At 42.5% G+C, this 19997-nt stretch overlaps 1 protein-coding gene across 1 annotated transcript in view; it reads left to right on the top strand.

Annotated features, from left to right (window-relative positions):
• The window catches only part of LOC139664384 (receptor tyrosine-protein kinase erbB-4-like), a 109505-nt gene that overhangs the window by 44441 nt on the left and 45067 nt on the right, over nucleotides 1-19997 (top strand). Inside the window, exons 12-14 of the mRNA XM_071543186.1 lie at nucleotides 1473-1595; nucleotides 4093-4191; nucleotides 9062-9247. Of these exons, the coding sequence (XP_071399287.1) occupies nucleotides 1473-1595; nucleotides 4093-4191; nucleotides 9062-9247 (408 nt within the window). The remainder of the gene's footprint in view (nucleotides 1-1472; nucleotides 1596-4092; nucleotides 4192-9061; nucleotides 9248-19997) is intronic.

Below are 19997 nucleotides of genomic sequence, written 5' to 3'. Positions count from 1 at the left end.
GAGGCTGCCGACCAGAGCAGGGCTGATTTACTCTCTCTCTCTCTCTCTCTCTCTCTCTCTCTCTCTCTCTCTCTCTCTCTCTCTCTCTCTCTCTCTCTCTCTCTCTTTCTCATCTTCCACTTTTTCTAATTCTCCCTATATTGCTCCCCCTCTCACGCTTTAGCTTCCTCCGCCTAATTCAGCCCCTCGCTTCTCCATCGCTGTCTTGTTGTTGTTGTTTCTGCCACAGTTCCTCTCCCACTCTGCATCTACCCTCCCTCCCCTCACATAACCTCTCTCTCATTCCCCCTCTCTCTCGCCCCTTTCTCTCTCTCTCTCTCTCTCTCTCTCTCTCTCATCCATTCGTTCCTCCACTTAGAGAGCAGTAATGAGACAACGAAAGCGCCAACTCCTCTTCAAGCTCCGCAATTATCCACCTCTCCCGCCTCTTTCTCTCGCTCCTCATCCACCCATCTCCCTCTCTCCTCTGCTTTCAATTCTTGTATTAAATCTCTCACTTCGGAGTTTGGAAAGTTAAAAGCATACCCGGAATTTCTGTTACATGCAACAGAAAGAGTGACTGAAAGAGTGAGAATTGGATTGGTTTTGTTGAAGCAAAAGAGATAAATGTCATAGTAACCTAACAGTCATCTAAAGCAGTGGTTCTCAAAGTGGGGTCCGGGGACCCCCAGGGGTCCTTGAGGGGGTTCCAGGGGGTCCCCAGCAAAAAGGGGAATAATTTATTTTCACTATAATTCCATCCATAAGTAACACAGTGACAGAATGTATGACTATTTTGGTCATGGATTTCATGCACTTTCTGTAATAAAACATCTAAAAGCAAAAATCTTATCAGATGGGGGACCCTGGGACAAAATCTTATCAAATGGGGGTCCGTGGTCTAATTTGTGTCAGTTTAGGGGTCCTTGACGTGAAACATTTTGAGAACCACTGATCTAAAGCACTAGGTTAATACATGCAAGTTATCAAGTAATTGCAGCTTCAACAAAGTAGGTATATTGTAGTAACTCCATTGTAGTTGTCATATGTTTAGAATGGTAACAGCAGTTTCATGGCATAATTTCCAAGGCTGCACTTTCTTTGATTCAAGGAACAATCTTGTAGGTACTGAAGGTTTAATTGTGTGCTTAATTGTGCATTTAATTAAGGCAGTACTTTTCTATAAATTAGCTTTCCTTACACAGCAATTGTTCATGGCTGTACCCACAAAGGTTTATTAAACTTACCATGGAATTACCACCCAACCTGTGAAAACTACAATATAGTTACTCAGTTACTTAGTAATTCATCTGTTTCTAAATATTCATCTTCTAAGTTACAGGTTTATTGGGTCTGACTTACTGGTGGGAGGGATTGAGGGATGAGAGGACTTCATTGTACAACATTGTGAATATCCTGTATGTTATAGGCCTGAGCTCGTTATCTTAGAGCTCCTGATTGAGTGTCCCATATGTTACTGGGTGTGTTTTTAGCTGGTGGAGCCCCTAACACCCAGCGGGACAGCACCCAACCAGGCACAGCTCCGCATCCTGAAAGAGACGGAACTCAAAAGAGTCAAGATCCTCGGCTCCGGGGCCTTCGGGACTGTTTACAAGGTAACACACACACAAACACACACACGCTAATACATTTGCTCACAGAAGCACACACTGGGGTTCGACCAATGTGGGTTTTTGAAGGCCGATAAAGATATATCGGATCGAAGCCCCCGTTTCACCTACAGTTGCAGGACGGTCACTGAAATGTTCTATCATTGAAATGTATCTATCATTGAAATGTATAACTTTTCCAAAATTATGAATCAAGCTTACAGTATATTCTCACTGTCAAATCATTTGTCCCATAGTCTGGGACCCCACTAATGGCCGCTTGTGGCTATATTTACTAAATCTGATTGCTCTAGGATTTACGGTCTCTGTGATAAAGATCATTTTAGGGCATAAAAAGAAGAAGAAGAATCCTACTAAACCCTACTAATCCTCACAAGAACAATAGGGGTTCAGTTCTATGGGCTTGAACCCCTAATAATGAAACATATTCATGCATACTTGTGTGGAATCGCCTTAAAATGTCACATTCAAATCAATTCAGGTTAAGGACTCCCCATAGACAGCAAATGTAGTATTGATACATTATACAAGATATAGTATGTAATCAGACAAACTGCATGTAGTAGAAATTATACCATTATATACGATTGTATTCATTATGTATTAAGCACAATCTCATTCCTCAGTTGAATGCTGTCTCTGCTTTCAGTAATTTTCCATTCTCCACCAGTTTGAGATAAATAAAAGTTCCGAAACTTCTTATCAGAAGAAACCTAAAATAGGGATGGGCCAGGCTTTCTGGGGCTTCAGCTATAAGACAGAGACAAAGGCTTGGTTTCTCGCCCTTTGCTGATCACACCTGTTGTGAATGCATTGTGCCTTGTCTGCAGGCAATAAAGACGACAGAAAGACAACTCTACTCTCCAAGTCTCTTTTATTACAGGAAAATTCCACCACACTGCATCATATCTTTATTATATCATATCTTTTTACTGTAATCAAAGGACAATATTTGATTACTGATATATCACTCTAACCCTACTAAATATATCAGCCAAAATACATACTGTAAAACAATGGGTACACAAGTTGTTTGCAGTATGTTGCTGTTGCATCTGTAGCTGTAGCATGTAAAAATACAAAAAAAAAAAAAAAAAATTCATATACTCCTAATTTTGAGCGGAGGAGGGAAAGAAAAAGAAGACAGGAAAGACAGATTGCAGGATCATTAATGACAGGAAATGAGATGGGAGGCTGGTGGGGGAGGTGGGGGGTAGGCGGGGGGGGTTGCAGGAATGGAGAGAATAAGTAATAGCAGACATTGAGCTCCCTGGGGTCAGAGTGAAATAACAGCTAGATGAGGTCGCCACCCATGTGACGAGAGGCGGAGACAGATAGAGATGGAAATCCAAATTGGCCGTTTTCGTCCATCCATCCATTATCCATTATCGCCCAGATGTCCTTTCCCCCGCAGCTTCCTCCAGCTCTTCCTGGGGGATCCTCAGGCATGCTGGGAGATGTAGTCCCTCCGGCTTGTCCTGGGTCCACCCCGAGGGTCTCCTCCGCTTGTATCCACAGTCTTATTCTTTCGGTCGCTTCCCTGGGACCGACCGGGAAATTGAGAGCTTTGCTTTGTGGCTCACCTCAAAGCTCACTCTTCCACTTGGGACAGTTGCTCACCCCTCACCTGGATGGGACGGGCCGCCTTTATCCAGAAGAGAACCATAGTATCAGACTTGGAGGTGCTGACCTGAAAACGTCACACTCAGCTTTGAATATAGAAATTAGCTTTTTGCAACTTTTATAAACTGTCCATCAGTCATTTTTTATCGTGTGGGAATACTATTGTAATACAAAATTCAGGTCTAATTTGCTTCAGTGTTACAAGCCTAAAGAACCCTTTTTCAGCTATGAAATGCATGTAAGACTCATGTTCAGCTGTTACATACTGCCAGTCTTGAAAGTGAAAAAAGTGCTATTCAATCCAGTGAATCATAATCAAATCCAGTTGGGTGGACAATTTATCAACAGGAAGCAGCATATTGAAATTACAAATCAGAGTTTTAAAAGGGATGGGATGGGTGTTTTAATTCATGAGTGGAAGTGGACCTGCTCTCACCGGGGATATCCAGTCACATCAGGGCAGAATGGATGGATGGAATACATTTGAAATATTTTGAAAAAGTTGAGCGCCGCTTGATTTCTCTCCTCTTTCAACTGATTTGACTGCTTTGGCAGCCGCTCTATCACTTGGCATGTTACACCAGTCCCACCTGAAATGAAATACTTCAAAATGATTAAATATTTTTGCTCATCTTTTTGAAGGGCAAAATACCTTTTCTATCATACACAGTACATTCTCATACAAAATACCCCCAAAAATTCTCTACTGGGTGTTTCAAATTGAGTTTCCTCCTGTGCAAACCGATCACAACTTAATGCAGGTGAACAGGAGTTTTGTAAATTTGCATGTATGAGTCATCATATGTCTGTGTGTGTGTGTGTGTGTGTGTGTGTGTGTGTGTGTGTGTGTATCCCGCAGGGTATTTGGGTCCCAGAGGGCGAGACGGTGAAGATTCCTGTCGCCATTAAGATCCTGAGCGAGGCCACGGGACCCAAGGCTAACGTGGAGTTCATGGACGTGAGTATCTGTACAACTCGCCATAGAAAACTTATAGAAAACAATCAGTTTCACTATTCTCCGAAAATTTTTCTTCTACCCATAGAATTAAACACTCAAATGATTTTGGTTGACTGCAATTCAAACTCCAGTGAAGTTTCATAAAAAACGAGCCAGTTCTGGATTTATGTTTTGTTGTATCAAAGTGTTTCAAACTGTGTGCGTTCAGTCACAGCGTATACAGCAAATTGATTTTTAGTTTATTGCTGGGTGAGGTGTTTCCTACATAAACTAGTCTGCGTTGTGAAGGCCTCTAGGATCCCTGTAGCGCCATTATAAGCCACTTTGCCACAGTGGGACATAGCGCAGTGGTTCTCAACCTTTTTCATATCAAGGACCCCTAATTTAGTCCACATTAGGGCCACGGACCCCCATTTGATGCGATTTTGTCCCTCGGACCCAAATCTTAGAATATTTTTATTGTTAGATATGATTTTGTCCAGAACTCCATGACTCTCTGTCTTGTAGGGAGAGAGATAACAGTGAAACTATGATCAAAATAGTCTCCTACATTCTATAATTGTTCTTGTAAATTAAATAATGAAGTTTAACGCTTCATCAATTTGCTGGGGACCCCCTTGGATGCCCTCAAGGACCCCTGGTGGTCCCCAGACCCCACGTTGAGAACCACTGACATAGCGGACGTTGACAAGCTCAAAAACACTCACAAGACGACCGAAACCATTTCTCATTTATTTGAAACGAAAGTGCAGCTTACAAATCATCTCCGTTGGTGAAATGATGCTATTGAGAGCTAAACTGAGACCCCATGGACACCAGACTAGAAGCCAGAGGTTTCCCAAAAGACCCCTACACACACACACACACACACACACACACACACACACACACACACACACACGCACCATGCCACAGGCTCCCAGCACAGCTCACAAGGCCCCATTTATAAAACATTCGGCGCCCGGCTCATTTCAAAAGGAAAAATGAATGTAAAAAATCAAATTATCTCCCGCACGATGATGCAATGGAGATGAAATAACTCCCATCAACATACGTACCCACAGATGCACACACACACACACATACATACACGTAGGGAAACGACCCAATTGCACTCATTTTCACTTAGTTTGACAGTCTGAGAAAGAGTTTTAAAGTGTTAGCACTTCTATTTTTAACAGCCGGTCTTTGATGAATATCCTGTACGTCTCTCCATCTGTAATTGTGTGCTTTACGTGCTTCGAGGGGCTTGTTTGACTATCAGACTACCAGAGATCAAGAGTGAGAGCAAGAATGAGAGATGAGATGGAGGGACAAAAATAAAGAGATATAGAGAGAGAGACGTGCTGAGGAGGCGCAAAAAAGAATAAGATAAAAGAAGTCAAGTCAAGCTACACATACAAGATGCAACCTTTGTTTGTTTAGGACATTTCAAAGAAGCAATACAAGCAAAACGCATAGAAAAGTAGTTGTGGGGATTCAAACTGGCAACCTTCCAATAAGAAACTGACTTCTCTGAATTCTAAGCTGCTGCCACTGAATGTTTTTAGAATGTCACCAAGGATTGATTGACTTTGTGTGTTTGTGTTTGTGTGTGTGTGCCCCAGTAGTCTCTCTCTCTCTCTCTCTCTCTACGTCTCCCTCCACGCTGACTCGTCCTCCCTACCTGCGGAGGGCTCAGAGGGAGGAAGCTTCCTTCATTTAAACAGCAATCAAAACACAGCGGCACGCGGAGTCAGGCGGCCATGTTTGGCCAAGCAGCAAAATGCCACGGCTGCCTCCCCGCTGCCCGCGCCTAGCATGGGGACGAATACTTATTAAGAACCCTGTCAATGCCCCTGCTACACTGTCATGCAAATGTATGCCGAGTGTGTTGTAGTGTATGTGTGTGTGCGTGTGTGTGCGTGCGTGTGTAATCCTAATGGTCGCTGCAGGCAGGCAGGGAGGCAGGGCACGCTGAGTTATTCCCTTTGAAAGGCAGAATACTGCCCAGGGCTTGTCTTTATTGGAGCAATATAAACCCTCATGGTCCATCCTTAGAAATTACATTTAATAACACTGTTTCCTTTGTTTATGGAAATGATAATCCTCGTTCTGTTTTTTTTTAAAATTATTATTATTTTTTATGTTTTGTTCAGTGGGAACAGTAAGGCTGGCACACTGCAGAAAATGTCCATCTTAAGTCATTTAGGCTCATATTAAAATTTTACTTTAAACTCTGAGATAATCCCACTTGTTTCCAATGCAGTCTCGCTTGTTTCAGGATTGCACTAGAAATGAGCATCAACATCTTGAAACAAGGCTGAAAAAGGCAGATCAGTCCACTAGTATCAAGATCAAGAAAACAACACTTGATTCAAGAAAATTCTTGAAACAAGTTGATTAGCAACAAGTGGTAATCTCTCCCCATTTGCATGATTTTCATCTGTTTTATGAATAATAACACTTAAGACTAGATACTAAATTAAAGACAAACACACTCTCTGAAGCACACACACACACACACGTGCACGTGCTTGCACACACACAAACGTGATAGTTAATGACCATATGATCTATACTTGACAAAATCATGTTTGCATTTAGTATACTCATAAGGATTCAGACTTAAAGGTCCATATTCTCCACTTTCCAGTGTTTTATTTTCTGTCTTGAGGTCTATTCAAAGCTCTTTGTGTGGTGTCATGTACCAAAAACACTCTCAATCCACTTTTACACGTTAATTTTCCAGCATCTCTCTGAGCCTTACCAAGAACAGGCTGTTTCTGTTGCTGTGTCTTTAAGGCTCATTAATATTAACGACCCCTCTGTTCCGATTGGCTAACCGTTTCAAGGGTAAAGCGTGAGACACCACAGCCCAGCAGCTACAGGTAGGGAAACCGCTCTGGTAATAAACAATGACAACCGCTCAACTGCTTTGAAAAAAACATTTTGTTAGTCTATTATTTCTTATAAAAATGATAATGAGCGAACCTTTGTGACGCCACAAAGTTACAGAAGTCCAATCGGCTCGTTTAGAGGCTCGCTTTTTTAATATGGATTGTGTGGATTTAGTTGGCACATACTGCAGTGCCACCTGCTGGCTGGTACGTTTTGATACTTTAACGATGTTTAGATAGCACATCCATCTCCTTTATAATCAAAGAGGCAAAGGGAATCCTGTTTTACACCATATGGGACCTTTAAATTAAATATAACTGAATTAGACCAGACTATTTGGCAACATCTACAAAGCTGAGTGTTGTATAATCAAGATTTATGCATGTGTGTCGTATACTTGGAGCTTTTACTGTAGATTTGTAGCTTGTTGGATGGCCTCAGTTTACACCTCTTCCTGTTTCCCATGGCAAACTGATGTACTGTTTAGAGGGCCATGTAAACAGCTGAAGTGAAGGGGAAAAAAAACAGTTTCAAGGTGTCCACCAGAGAAAGATAGTTCAAGAGCGAAGATATTTCAGGACAGCGCAGCATGGTGATAGATGAACTCCAGAGTCGTCCAGATTTACTGGAGAGAGAGCTGCTGCCCATGCAGTGGAACAGAAAGGCCTCCTCTCTCCCAGACTCCAGGTCTGATTTAACATTGCCCTGATCTACCGGCGTTGCCGTAGATCTCCGGCTGATAAGCAAGGATTGGATTATGCAAGCGCTGTCATGCATTGGCCACATAAATCCCAGACTGTGTTCTGTCTCTATCTCTCCAGCACCATTCATAGGAGCTCCTCTCTCTCTCTTTCTGTCTCTCTCTCTCTCTCTCTCTCTCTCTCTCTCTCTCTCTCTCTCTCTCTCTCTCATTCTCTCTCTCTCTCTCATTCTCTCTCTCTCTCTCGCTCTCTCTCTCTCTCTCTCTCTCTCTCTCTCTCTCTCTCTCTCTCACACACACACACACACTGCCACCATCTCCTATCTTGTGTATGATTGCTTCACACCATAGGGGGGGGATAGAAAAGATGGCTTATCTTATGATGGATTTTCATATAACCCATAACTCATATAGTCAAACTGCATGAAGGTGCATAAAGATGTGTGTGTGTGTGTGTGTGTGTGTGTGTGTGTGTGTGTGTGTGTGTGTGTGTGTGTGTGTGTGTGTGTGTGTGTGTGTGTGTGTGTGTGTGTGTGTGTGTGTGTGTGTGTGTTGGGTGGCGGGGTTGGGGGGGGTATGTAAATGCATAGTTGAGCAGATGCAAGCCTAGATGAAAGCCTTTGGTAGTGTGTCACCATTATTGGAATAATCAATAGCATTTAACAGAGTACTACAATGACAGAATGGTATTATTCTGCATTAGTATTCTTATAGCAGAATAATATATAATGTGTGTTATCTCTCTTACTATATCACCAGGACATATAGGTATTGAAATTACAAACAGTTTCTAAGGATTACACACAATATACTGGAGCTGCCTTTTGTCCATGTACACGTATTATATAACCTGCAAAATACTTCAGACCAAAGGTGGTACATTAGACTGCTGAAAAGACACAAAGCCTGTTTTACAGCACAGTATGAGAGTACACCCACTTTTTGGCAGATAGATTGACAGGAGTAACACCAATCTCACCTTAGTGCATCTAGAATGCTTTTACTTGACAACAAAGCATGCTGTCAGTCTGGTGAACCAGTAAAGCAGTCACTTTGGGAGTCTGGGTCTGGGATAAAAAAAAAATCTATTGTGTGTCTGACTTAGTGGAACCTAGCTGCTCTCTTGAAGGAAAAATTCACCCTTAAACAGAATTAGGAGTCTTATGATCTTTGACAGTTCAGTCTAGACATGTAAACATAACCAACTCGTTTGAAACCTTTGAACCTATATGTCATTATTAATGTAGAGTTCCACCCCCACATGCCTGAGTGTATGTCTGTCTCATTCAGGAGGCCCTGATCATGGCCAGCATGGAGCACCCCCACCTCGTGCGTCTGCTGGGAGTCTGCCTGAGTCCCACCATCCAGCTGGTCACCCAGCTCATGCCCCATGGGTGCCTCCTCGACTATGTCCACGAGCACAAGGACAACATCGGATCCCAGCTGTTGCTCAACTGGTGTGTCCAGATTGCCAAGGTAAGGATCATGACGCTTTACTCTTTTCTTTGTTGCTGGTGGTGGATGGAGATGGTATCAGTGATTGCTGAGGAGGTGCCAATGGGTTTTTTGTTTATTTGTTTGGCTAGTTGGTTGGTCAGTTGGTTGGTTTATTGGTTATTTAGCTGGGTGGTTGAGTGGTTAGTTGGTTGATTCTTTGACTGACCAGCTGATTGGTTGGTTGACTACCTGTCTGGGTGGTCAGTTGTTTGGTTGGGTGAGTGGTTGGTTTGTTGGTTGGTTGGTTGGGTGAGTGGTTGGTTTGTTGGTTGGTTGTTGGACTGGCTGACTGGTTGGTTGGTTGTTGGACTGGCTGATTGTTTGGTTGGATGTTGGACTGGCTGACTGGTTGGTTGGTTTGTTAGTTGGGTGTTGGACTGGTTGGTTGGTTAGGTGGTTGATTGGTTGGTTGGTTGACTGATTGGGTGGATGGTTGGTTGACTGATTGGGTGGATGGTTGGTTGGTTTATTGCTTGTGTGTTGGGCTGGCTGGCTGGTTGGTTGGTTGGGTGAGTGGTTGGGTGGATGGTTGACTTGTTGGTTGCTGGCTATCAGTTTGGTCGGTTGAGTGGCTGGTTGGTTGATTGTTAGTTAGTGGGTTGTTTTCGGTAGTGGTTGGTTACCTGGACACCTAGGTTGTCAATGGACTGTCTTCACAGGTTTTTTCTATCACAAAGTGCATCATGATAATGTGGTGTTGTGTTGAATTAGTTATGAGGAAGATGTATTCTCTTCATTCTGGAGCGGGCTCAGCTGTGCTCTCAACCTTTCCTCAGTATTGTGGGATTGAACATGATGATGGGTTTTTTTGGCTTCCATTGAAAGATAGGGCTGTCAAAATTGGCCAAAAATGACGTTGATTATTCCTTCTAAAAAAACACATAGGTTCGAACCATTCAAATATCTAATTTTGCGCATTATGTCCATAAGAGGGCAAACCAATACAACGAGAGACATAACTACTTGTATAGGTATATTTAAACATATTTAAACATAAACATGTCTTTTAAAAGATCTACATACCTACACATTACAAAATAAACAAATAAAATAATGTCCTATACATGTCCTAAAACTTAATTTAAAGACTACATGTCCTAAAACTTAATTTAAAGACCATAGATCTCTCTCTCTCTTTCTCTCTCTCTCTCTCTCTCTCTCTCTCTCTCTCTCTCTCTCTCTCTCTCTCTCTCTCTGTGCCATGGTTGGTGCTAGAGTGAGAACTGAGAACGCACTGTCATTCGGAGCAAGATCAAATGAATGATGCGTAATTGATATGTTATTCGATAGCCTAATTTTTATACAGGTTAGGTAATATTCATACTGGTTTAAATAAACAATTTGATAGTATTTTTCCATCTTTGCTGAGCAAGAGTTTTGTGCGAAAGGAATTAAAGGTCCTGACTCCTGTCCCAAATATAGGCCGGTTGTATTCAGTGATTGAAGCAAATAAAAGCCCGGGCTATTAATTGAAGTTTTACGGTATATAGAATGGACATTCAACGTGTTTCCAGCGTCTAGTGACCAAAATTCGAAATATTTCCAAACGGGGCTTTTTAGATTGCTCAGAGTGCAAATCACTCTCTCTGGTCTCTCGATTATATAATCGAATTTAGAATATTCGTTGACAGCCCTATTGAAAGACCTCATTGACAAACCATGTGGATATCACGTACTGTCTATAGAAGTAGATTGTTGTGCGACATAAATATCTTTGAAGAGTCAGAGACAACACATGAATAAATAACGTGTTGTTGACTGTTGTTCCATGATCTTCACATGGGACCACCCACCTTCTATACTTTCCCTTTTTTCCTTTGCTTCTCTCATCTCTCACGCACACACTACTGAACCTCTCTTGAAGTTATTTCTCTCTCTCCCTATCTCTCTCTCGTAACTATCTCTCATACACACACATCAATACTATCAATTTCACTCTCTCCCTCTCACTCCCTCCGACACGCCCCACATGTATGCAAACAGTTTATATTTATCAATCATTCACTCACTCCTTAAACGAGTATTCTCCCAGGCCACTGTCCAGCCGTGCCCCTGTAGACACCACTATCCATCTCTATGCATACTTCCTCTTACATTACCCCCCCCCCCCCCCCTCTTTTTTTTAAAACATGTCTCAGCCAAATGAGGCAGACTGAATTACCAAAGCCCTTCTCAGAGTGAAATGTAGATGTCTGTGTTTGTGTGTGTCTATAGTACATGGCAGCAAGCCAAAGACAGTTTTAACTTCAAAAGGACTGGAGATTTGATTGGGATGCCTGTGTGTGTGTGTGTGTGTGTGTGTGTGTGTGTGTGTGAGGGTGTGTAGGGGGGGTTCGACAGCAGACAGCAGCGCCCCCTTGCTCGCCTCTTCGGAGAATAGAAGTAAATAATTCAAAGCCTTGCCGGTCTTTGGTGATGGACTTTTGGAGTGCAGTGAACTCGGCGTTAAAAAAACCCATGCCATCGGAGGTAGAAGTGCATAATAATTAGCTATAATGTAGTTGTGAATATTATTAGGTGACAGCCACCTGGTCTCTCTCTCTTTCTCTCTATCTATACATCACACGCTATAATTAGATTACTTAACATGCTGCGTTTGATAGATGGTTGGCGGAAGTGTAATATACAGAGAACACAATAATGGGTTAAATAGCCAAGGGAGGTAGAATGTCAGAGGCCAAGTAATCGCTGCAGTCTTCCCCAGATTTAATATCTTAGACAAATATTTCTGTTGCCATTTTTGGCTGAGGCTGAGGCGGGTGGTACTCCAATGAGCTTCCATGGGAGAATATTAAACCATCAGTTAAACTTGGGGAAGGGACACAGTTGTGATCATACCGCATAAAGTGCTTTTTTTTTTTTTTTTTCATAACAACAGCAAACAGAGAATACGTTAAGCCTTCCCTTGCTGTGAAACAGAAATATTTGCACAGTATGGCAATTTATCACGGCACACAATTACTGCTTGTGCTGTACACATAAATAAAGACACGCCTACTGTGAACAGCTGTCAACATGGAGGGATGTATAATTCATAAAGGGTAGATATGATGATGCATTATTTACCACTATGTTATTATGTGTATCAACTATGTATTTTTTAGTGTTTTCAATAAATGGCTACTGATAGTGAGGACACAGATCGCCCTCAGTGGCTTTGGTTAACACACACACACACACACACACACACACGCAGTGCCACACAATGAATACATCTGAATAATATACCAACAAGGTCACAAGTGAATTGCTACACTTATCCGAACATTATCAGCACGCCCAACTGTAGTGTTCATAATAACTTATTCCATTAAGACTGTTGAGGCCTCCAGCAACTTTCCTGCAATCTATTTCAATAACTTTATTATGGATGTTTATATCCACTAACGCTTGATCCGTCTGGGCTCTCAAGGTTCCTGCAAGTGACAAGGTTCAGCTCTCCGAAGCGACGCCCCTGTGGCCCTCCCGCTCCGTCATGGCTGCCGTCACAGCCATAGATTATTAATGGAGCGATCTGCCATGAAAGTCATACTAATGAGCAGATTCATCAGGATCTGCTACGCATGCAGGGCCCCGATGCCACGCCATGTTTTTTTCTTTTTTTTTTTGGTCTCTGATTTCTCTATTCCATTTTATCCTTCCTTATCCCAGTACTATGCCGCTCTCTCTTTGTTCTGTTCAAGTCTCTCTCTTGGTTTTCCCCCTCCTTCCTTCCCTTCTTTACTTATATATCCTTGTGTCGACATACCAGAAATTTGACTTTGATACTGATACTAAGAATAATATCTAACATATCTAACAATGTGATACTGCTATGATTCCATGGCAAACAAGAAAAACCATTAACCCATTTTGATGTTGGGCGTTATTATTATTATCATTATTATTGTTGTTATTATTGTTATTATTATTATTATTATTATTATTATTATTATTATTATTATTATTATTTGTCAGCTCCATAGTTCCATATTTCTAGTGCTGAGCGATTAGTGCGTTTTGGGTTCGGTTCAGTTTTGGTTTGGTTATTTCATATATTTTAGATTTTTAGTTTTGATTTGTTTTACTCTGAATGTAAAAAAAAACCCCCACATCATTGGCCTCAGGAGAAGATAGTAGTACCCACACTGCTTTTCCTCCATATGATGACACTAGATAGTACAGTGACATAAAATGACTGACAGCCCTACTGCTTATCATATATTATCCTCATTTACTCATCATTGCATGTTTAACTGAATCCTTTAGCCACCTTGTCACATCATTAAAACAAAGTCAGTCGTGTAAAACCCACCCATACTTTAATTTGTTGACAGTAATACCTTTACCAACATGCCTGATCTTTGCTAAATGCTAACAGAGTAACCAATCTTCTACATTCATAGCTAAGGTTAGCTGATAACATTAGTGCTTTTGTCACATAGTTAACCCCCTGAACCCCTAAAATTTCTGAGTTAGAATTTTTTTTTTTCCATTGTGTACGACAATGTCACATACATATCTGTATCTGCTCGTTCCAATGCTTCATTGAATCTATAGCTGCTTATATTGAGTGAAAAAGTCAAACCCAACATGCTATTTTTTTTGGCTGCACCATTACAACAAATAGAAAATCTCTACATGTGTTATGCATCATTTTATACGCATTTCCCTGTAATTCAGCTTGACATGTCTGATATCTTTGGAAAGCTCGGGGTCTTGACTAGAATTTATAATAAAGTTCTGTGGGTTTGAACACAGTTTCGCTGCACAACAACAGTGTTTGTAATGATGGACCCACTTTTGGGACCGGCAGGAATTATGAGGCTAGCCGGCTGTCGGCTGCTAACATGAGCTTGGTAGCTGGCCTAGCTGCCTATCACCTAGCCAGTACGTTTTCCTGAATTGATATGGCATCACCCGCAATATACACACTGTTACTTCTTTGATATATTGTTGGATACTGGTCATCATTATCACTTCATCTAGGATACCTCCTTTCTCTCATGTGCAGCACAGTAGCTACTATGAAAGTGGCACGTAGCGGCAAACCATAATTTCCTTTCTGTCTGGTGTGCGGGCCACAAGGGATTTTGGTCATAGTAGTCAAAATTACCACATATTCTGACCTAGATGTGTTGAATAGCTGTCTTCCGCAAACTACAAAATTCAGCATATTTAAACTGAAAACCGAACATTGCATAATTCATATAACTGAACCGAAGTCAGTCAATTGTTATGTTTTAAACCAAAAAAATAACCCAAATTTTGGTTAATCACTCAGCACTACATGTGTCGCACACAGCACCAGTTTGTCAACCAGTTTAGGTGGACTGGGATCCAGTTCAAGACATGGCGGTCTGTTTGACGCTGTTGAACTTTTTCAGCTGTTTGACTCGGACTGCTAGAGTCCGCTGTCAAGAGCCAGACAGATGCTCTGTCTATTCCAATCCCTCTTCTGCTTCTTTTAACCATCACAAACTGCATGTATACTCAGCAACAGCAGTGAAGTAGTATTGAAATTTCAGTTATTGCGACAGCGCCGTCTCCAGCTCTGTGTCCCGCTCGCTATCACCCAACATCTGAAAGTGAGATTGTTGGTCTTATTTCACCAAGTATGCAACAGGAGATTAGACACAGTTTGACACAGAATACACTCGTCTCTACTCCGAGACAATCAGCAGTGATCTGAAGTTCTTTAAACATGCTTCATATTGGGTGTACTATATTATATATCAATGTCAGAACACTGGCGGTGGTGCATTCATTCATTTCCTGCATTCTAGCAAGAAAACGGGACTATCCGCTGTTAGACACAGTGGTGACTGACTCCCTGCTTTAATGCGGGACAATTTAGAGGCTTCTACATGAATTCTTTTGAACTGGTAGAAGAGACACACCAAAAGAGACGGGGGGGGGGGGGGGGGGGGGGGGGAGGATGATATTATATGCTGATAGAAAGAAGCTCACAGGGGCCGTAGAATAGCAGTGATGGTTGCTATCATGATTCATTTGCCTGTGAAATATTTAGTGTGAACCCTACGCGTTCTGCCTTTAAAGGAGAACGCGGCGTCCCGGTCCCTGGGAGGCGGTCTTCACGCTGACGCGGGGCGATGTGTTTTTAATCATGACAGCTTCGCCCCGGTACAGCGCCGCCCTTCAAACGGCCTCGGCCACATTGCGCGCGGTAAGTCGTCTAAAGCGAGATTTTGAGTGAAAATTGTAGAATTGACCGGCAGATCTTTTCCACCCTCATCTCTAACGTTACTGCTTTGGATAGCCTCCAAGTCTGGCAGTCTGGTGTGTGCGTGTGTGTGTGTGTGTGTGTGTGTGTGTATGTGTGATGAGAGGATTCTACAGTGTGCAGCACAGGGTCATTTCTGTGTGTAAACCAAGCTAGGCAAACAGCCTTCTCTCCAACTCATTACATACACCCCAGGGTCCCTGTGTCTACTTAGTTCACTCCTATTCCTATTCTACTCCCTCCACTCTCTCTCTCTCTCTCTCTCCTGTCTGTCTGTTTGCCTTTCTTCTATTTTTTCTTCTCTCTCTCTTTTGTGTCTCAACCCGTCTCTTTATCTCTCTCACCACTCAGGCAGTCACTTACATATATATAGGCACGGACGCTCTTTTCAATTCAGTGTCCTTTATCGGTGTGAATATTATTCCACTGCATTTCAGTACAATGGGAATATAATGGAACAATGGGGAAGACGGCAAATACAAGTGTCCTACTAGAAAGTACCATTCACCCCCAGCCTTCATCAGCCTTCAAAATACTATCATCTCGCTTTCATCTGGTAAATACTCTTAGAAAATACTGTTCACCTCAGTTTTCATCTGGTAAATACTCTTAGAAAATACTGTTCACCTCAGCCTCCATGTGACAAATACTACTAGAAAATATTGTTCACCACAACTTTAATCTAGCAAATACTACTTGGGAACTTGGTTTGGCGATGGACTCCAATTTCCTCAACTCTGACCCCACCAACAAGGAAATACCTGAGGTAAAGTGTAGGGAACGATATACTCATTTCAAATCACACATGTCACATATGTTATTTTGCAGTTACAACTCTTTAAATGCCATGGCAGCACACAACTGCAACGTTTGGTTTGCTAGAAAACATGAACTCAAGTGTATCACTCACTACGTGCATATGTGTTAAAAAAAAAAAAAAGCGGATCAGGATCAACCAAAGTCCACAGAAAACTTCAATCAAGGCGTCTTCATTGCTTCAAATGAGTTATAGAATATGTAAACACTTCCAAGCCGTCGCTTTGAACCATGAAGTCGTTCCAATGGTAATTCCCATCTGACGTGACTGCAGCATGAATAAATACATAGCGCTCCCTGTCTTTGTCTATCCCTCTCTCTCTGTCTTCCTACCTCTCTCTCTCTCTCTCTCTCCATTTTCTGGTGTGATATGGACCACGCACTCTCTGCACTATACCACCAACCCATGCACATACCTACTCTCTCTCTTCTCTCTGCCTTTGTCTCTTGTGGGAAGAGTCGGGCGTTCAGATGTTTGATTCCAACCAGCGCTGGCGGAGAGCATGCCTGTTCCAAGAATGCATGTTAACACACAGAGCAAGAAGCAGATCAGAGGCATCACGCCTTTGATACCGCCATCCCTTAGAAATGTCAACAAGTCTCTCTCTCTCTCTCTCTCTCTCTCTTTCTCGCTGCCTCGCTCTGTTTCATTGCTGGGGTAATTAATGCTGAAGCTTTTTGTGTTGTGGTGGTCCTTTCATGACTACATAAATAAATATATGATTTTAATGGTAGCTGCCTATTAGAAGAGCGGAGAGCAGCTCCAAGCATGTTTCTGCCAATTGCAATCCCCATCAAAGCGAGGCTCTGGTTAAGATAGGATTAGGTAGCTGTTGAGTTGCAGGGAAATGCTTCATAGTATGCATGAATGCTGAAAACAAATGCAAAGAAACAGTGTTTAGTGATACACGGGATTGGATTAGGGTTTAAGTGATATGGGGCCGATATTGTCCTTAAATTAAAAATCACATATGGTCCAGTCAGTGTCGTCCATGTCTGATATGATGGAAATTATGCAGTTTGTTTGATTACATACAGTATCTGTTGTATAACTGATCAATTCTACACTGGTTGTCCATAGGAGGACCTTAACCTGAATTGATCCTAATGCGATATTTTGATCAGATTCCAAGTATGTATGAATATGGATGATGATGATGATGATATATTGGGAGAGTTTTAGTGTCCCGTGACTCTCTCATAATGGAGAGTTTTAGTGTCCCATGATGGTCTAAATCCTTCAGAGGATTTTCCAGCCTGACAAGCATATAATTCTGGGAAAAACACAGAATACTGATTTTTTTTTTGGGGGGGGGGGATATTTTAGCCTGAAAACAGTCAAATTTAACAAAACTGAATATCTGCACAAAATATCAGTTATCAGCAGCTTCGGTCCAAACAAATATTGGTATGGGCCTTCAAGAACCCATATTAGTCACAGGATCTGTTGTATCCCTTGTGTTATTTTGGGAGACCACCAATGTAGACAGCTATTGTAGCCTGGTTGTGAAAGGAAACAGGTTGAGGGCAGGTATGTCATCAGCGCTATCAAGGTCCTGGAGTGGAAAACACGTAATGGCCTCACCCAGAATGGCCTCTGCATGCTGGAGCGCAAACCCGGAGACGGCAGACAGATAAATAGTCGCTGCAAAGGACAGAAGGATATACAAAAGACCATTAGGCCTGCACTGACTCATATTTGCCATGCTGTCAGTCATAAACACACACAAACAAACCCATAGACATATACTCTCTCTCTCTCCCACACACTCTCTATGTCTCTCTCTCTCTCTCCCACACACACACACACACACACACACACACACACAGCAGTGGTGCAGTATTAACAGTGTCTGGCTGAGCGGAGATGGATGTGGCCAGGTAAAGCGGTGGGGGGAATGGATGACTGCAGGCAGCCCACACAATGGATGAGACTGGCGGCTCGGGGAGACAGGCCTAGACTAATGAGTGACTGCCAGACACACACACACACACACGCACACACATACACACACACACACACACACACACACACACACACAAACAAATGAAGCTGGTACGCAAGCCGGCACGCACGCAAACACGCACATGAGCATAGTCAAAGTGACGCGTGCTCACCATACTGTGATGTACACACACATTACACACACACACACACACACACACACACACAGACACTGTGTGATGTACACTGTGCTCCACCTTGAAATCAGTTCTCCTTACATTTACCACTTCTTCTCTCTTCTTCTGTGTAGCGGACAGCCATCAGAGGTGTGTGTGTGTGTGTGTGTGTCTGCAGGTTGCTGGTGCCAGAGCTGATAGATAGCTGGTCATTTTTTAGCCATGCAGGCGGAGGGCCAACACAGCGACAGCTTGGACTCACTTCACTTTCAATTAGTCGCCTGCCACCGTAGACGCCTCCTCACCAGCCTCCCTGGAACTGACTCAAGCCCTGAGTGTGTGTGTGTGTGTGTGTGTGTGTGTATGGAAGGTTGTTAATAGGGATATACTGTATGTATGAGAACAATATGTGTGCGTTGTGTATTTGTTTACTGATGTGTGTGTGTGTATTTGAGTGTGTGTTTGTGCTTGGAAGGGTGCGTTGCTGTTTGTGTGTGTGTGTGTCTGTGTTTCTGTGGAAGGGTGTTCATGGGAATCTGTGTATGTGTACAGTATGTGTAAGTGTGTGTGTGTGTGTGTGTGTGTACACATGTGCGAGCATGTCTGTGTGTGCATGTTTGTATGGAAGGGGATTATAGAAATATGTTTGTTTGTGTGTGTGTGTGTGTGTATGTGTGTTTTTGGAAGGGGGTTGATGAGTGTGAGTGTGTGTGTGTGTGTGTGTGTGTGTGTGTGTGTGTGTGTGTGTTGTGGCTGCGAGTGAGTGTGTGTGTGTGTGTGTGTGTGTGTGTGTGTGTGTGTGTGTGTGTGTGTGTGACATGTCCGTCCCTTCGCAGAGAGACAGACGACACACACTGTGACTTCTCACCCCTCCAGGTTGCCAGATGCTGGCCAAGTCTTTGGATGAAGGATTTTGGAGCAAAACTGGCGCATTGTGGCAGATTGTTGCACTATTCCTTGTTCTGTAACACACAAAACACCTGTGGATAGTGTGTATATGAATTTATGGCATGACTGCAGTACAGATGCAGACAAATATGATCAGGCTGCTGGGCTCATGGCTCAGAAAAAGTAATAGATTACTCATTCAGTGTTTCCTCTAGGATGGAGTTGTAGCAAAGCGCACAATTTTTTTTACTTTTTTTTTTGCACAAAAATTTGTGCACTTGCAAAGTGCGCCCTGCCGGGAGGTTTCTATGTGTCTGCCGGCACCAGAAGGGCTCTTGAGGCCTGAGTACATACAGTTCATTTGTGCACAGTAATGAGCAGGGGAAATGTCTGTCTAGCTTACATATGAGGTGTCTCAAGATTTAGGAAAATACACTTTTATTGAACATAATAAAAGTATAATCTTTAAAACAATTATTGACATTTATTGAACAAAAAATATATTATATCAACAACCACCCATATACAGTAAAATCACATAACACAAATAATATCCAAATAATATGTAACGTTAATATCTCTGTGAGGGAATCTGTCAGTTGTCTTTGAGATTGACAGCTTTCGCGCGTCACGGTGGCCCTCGCGCATAGTAAGGCCCGCCTCCAGGAAGAAGAAAACAAT

The sequence above is a fragment of the Centroberyx affinis genome, unplaced genomic scaffold (genome assembly GCF_046629955.1).
Source record: "Centroberyx affinis isolate AG114_WGS23_722 - 3 ecotype Tasmania unplaced genomic scaffold, CSIRO-AGI_Caff_v1 ptg004262l_1, whole genome shotgun sequence".
NCBI lineage: Eukaryota > Metazoa > Chordata > Actinopteri > Beryciformes > Berycidae > Centroberyx > Centroberyx affinis.
Note: the sequence above shows the minus strand (reverse complement) of the source record. Positions and strands in the feature narration are given on the sequence as shown.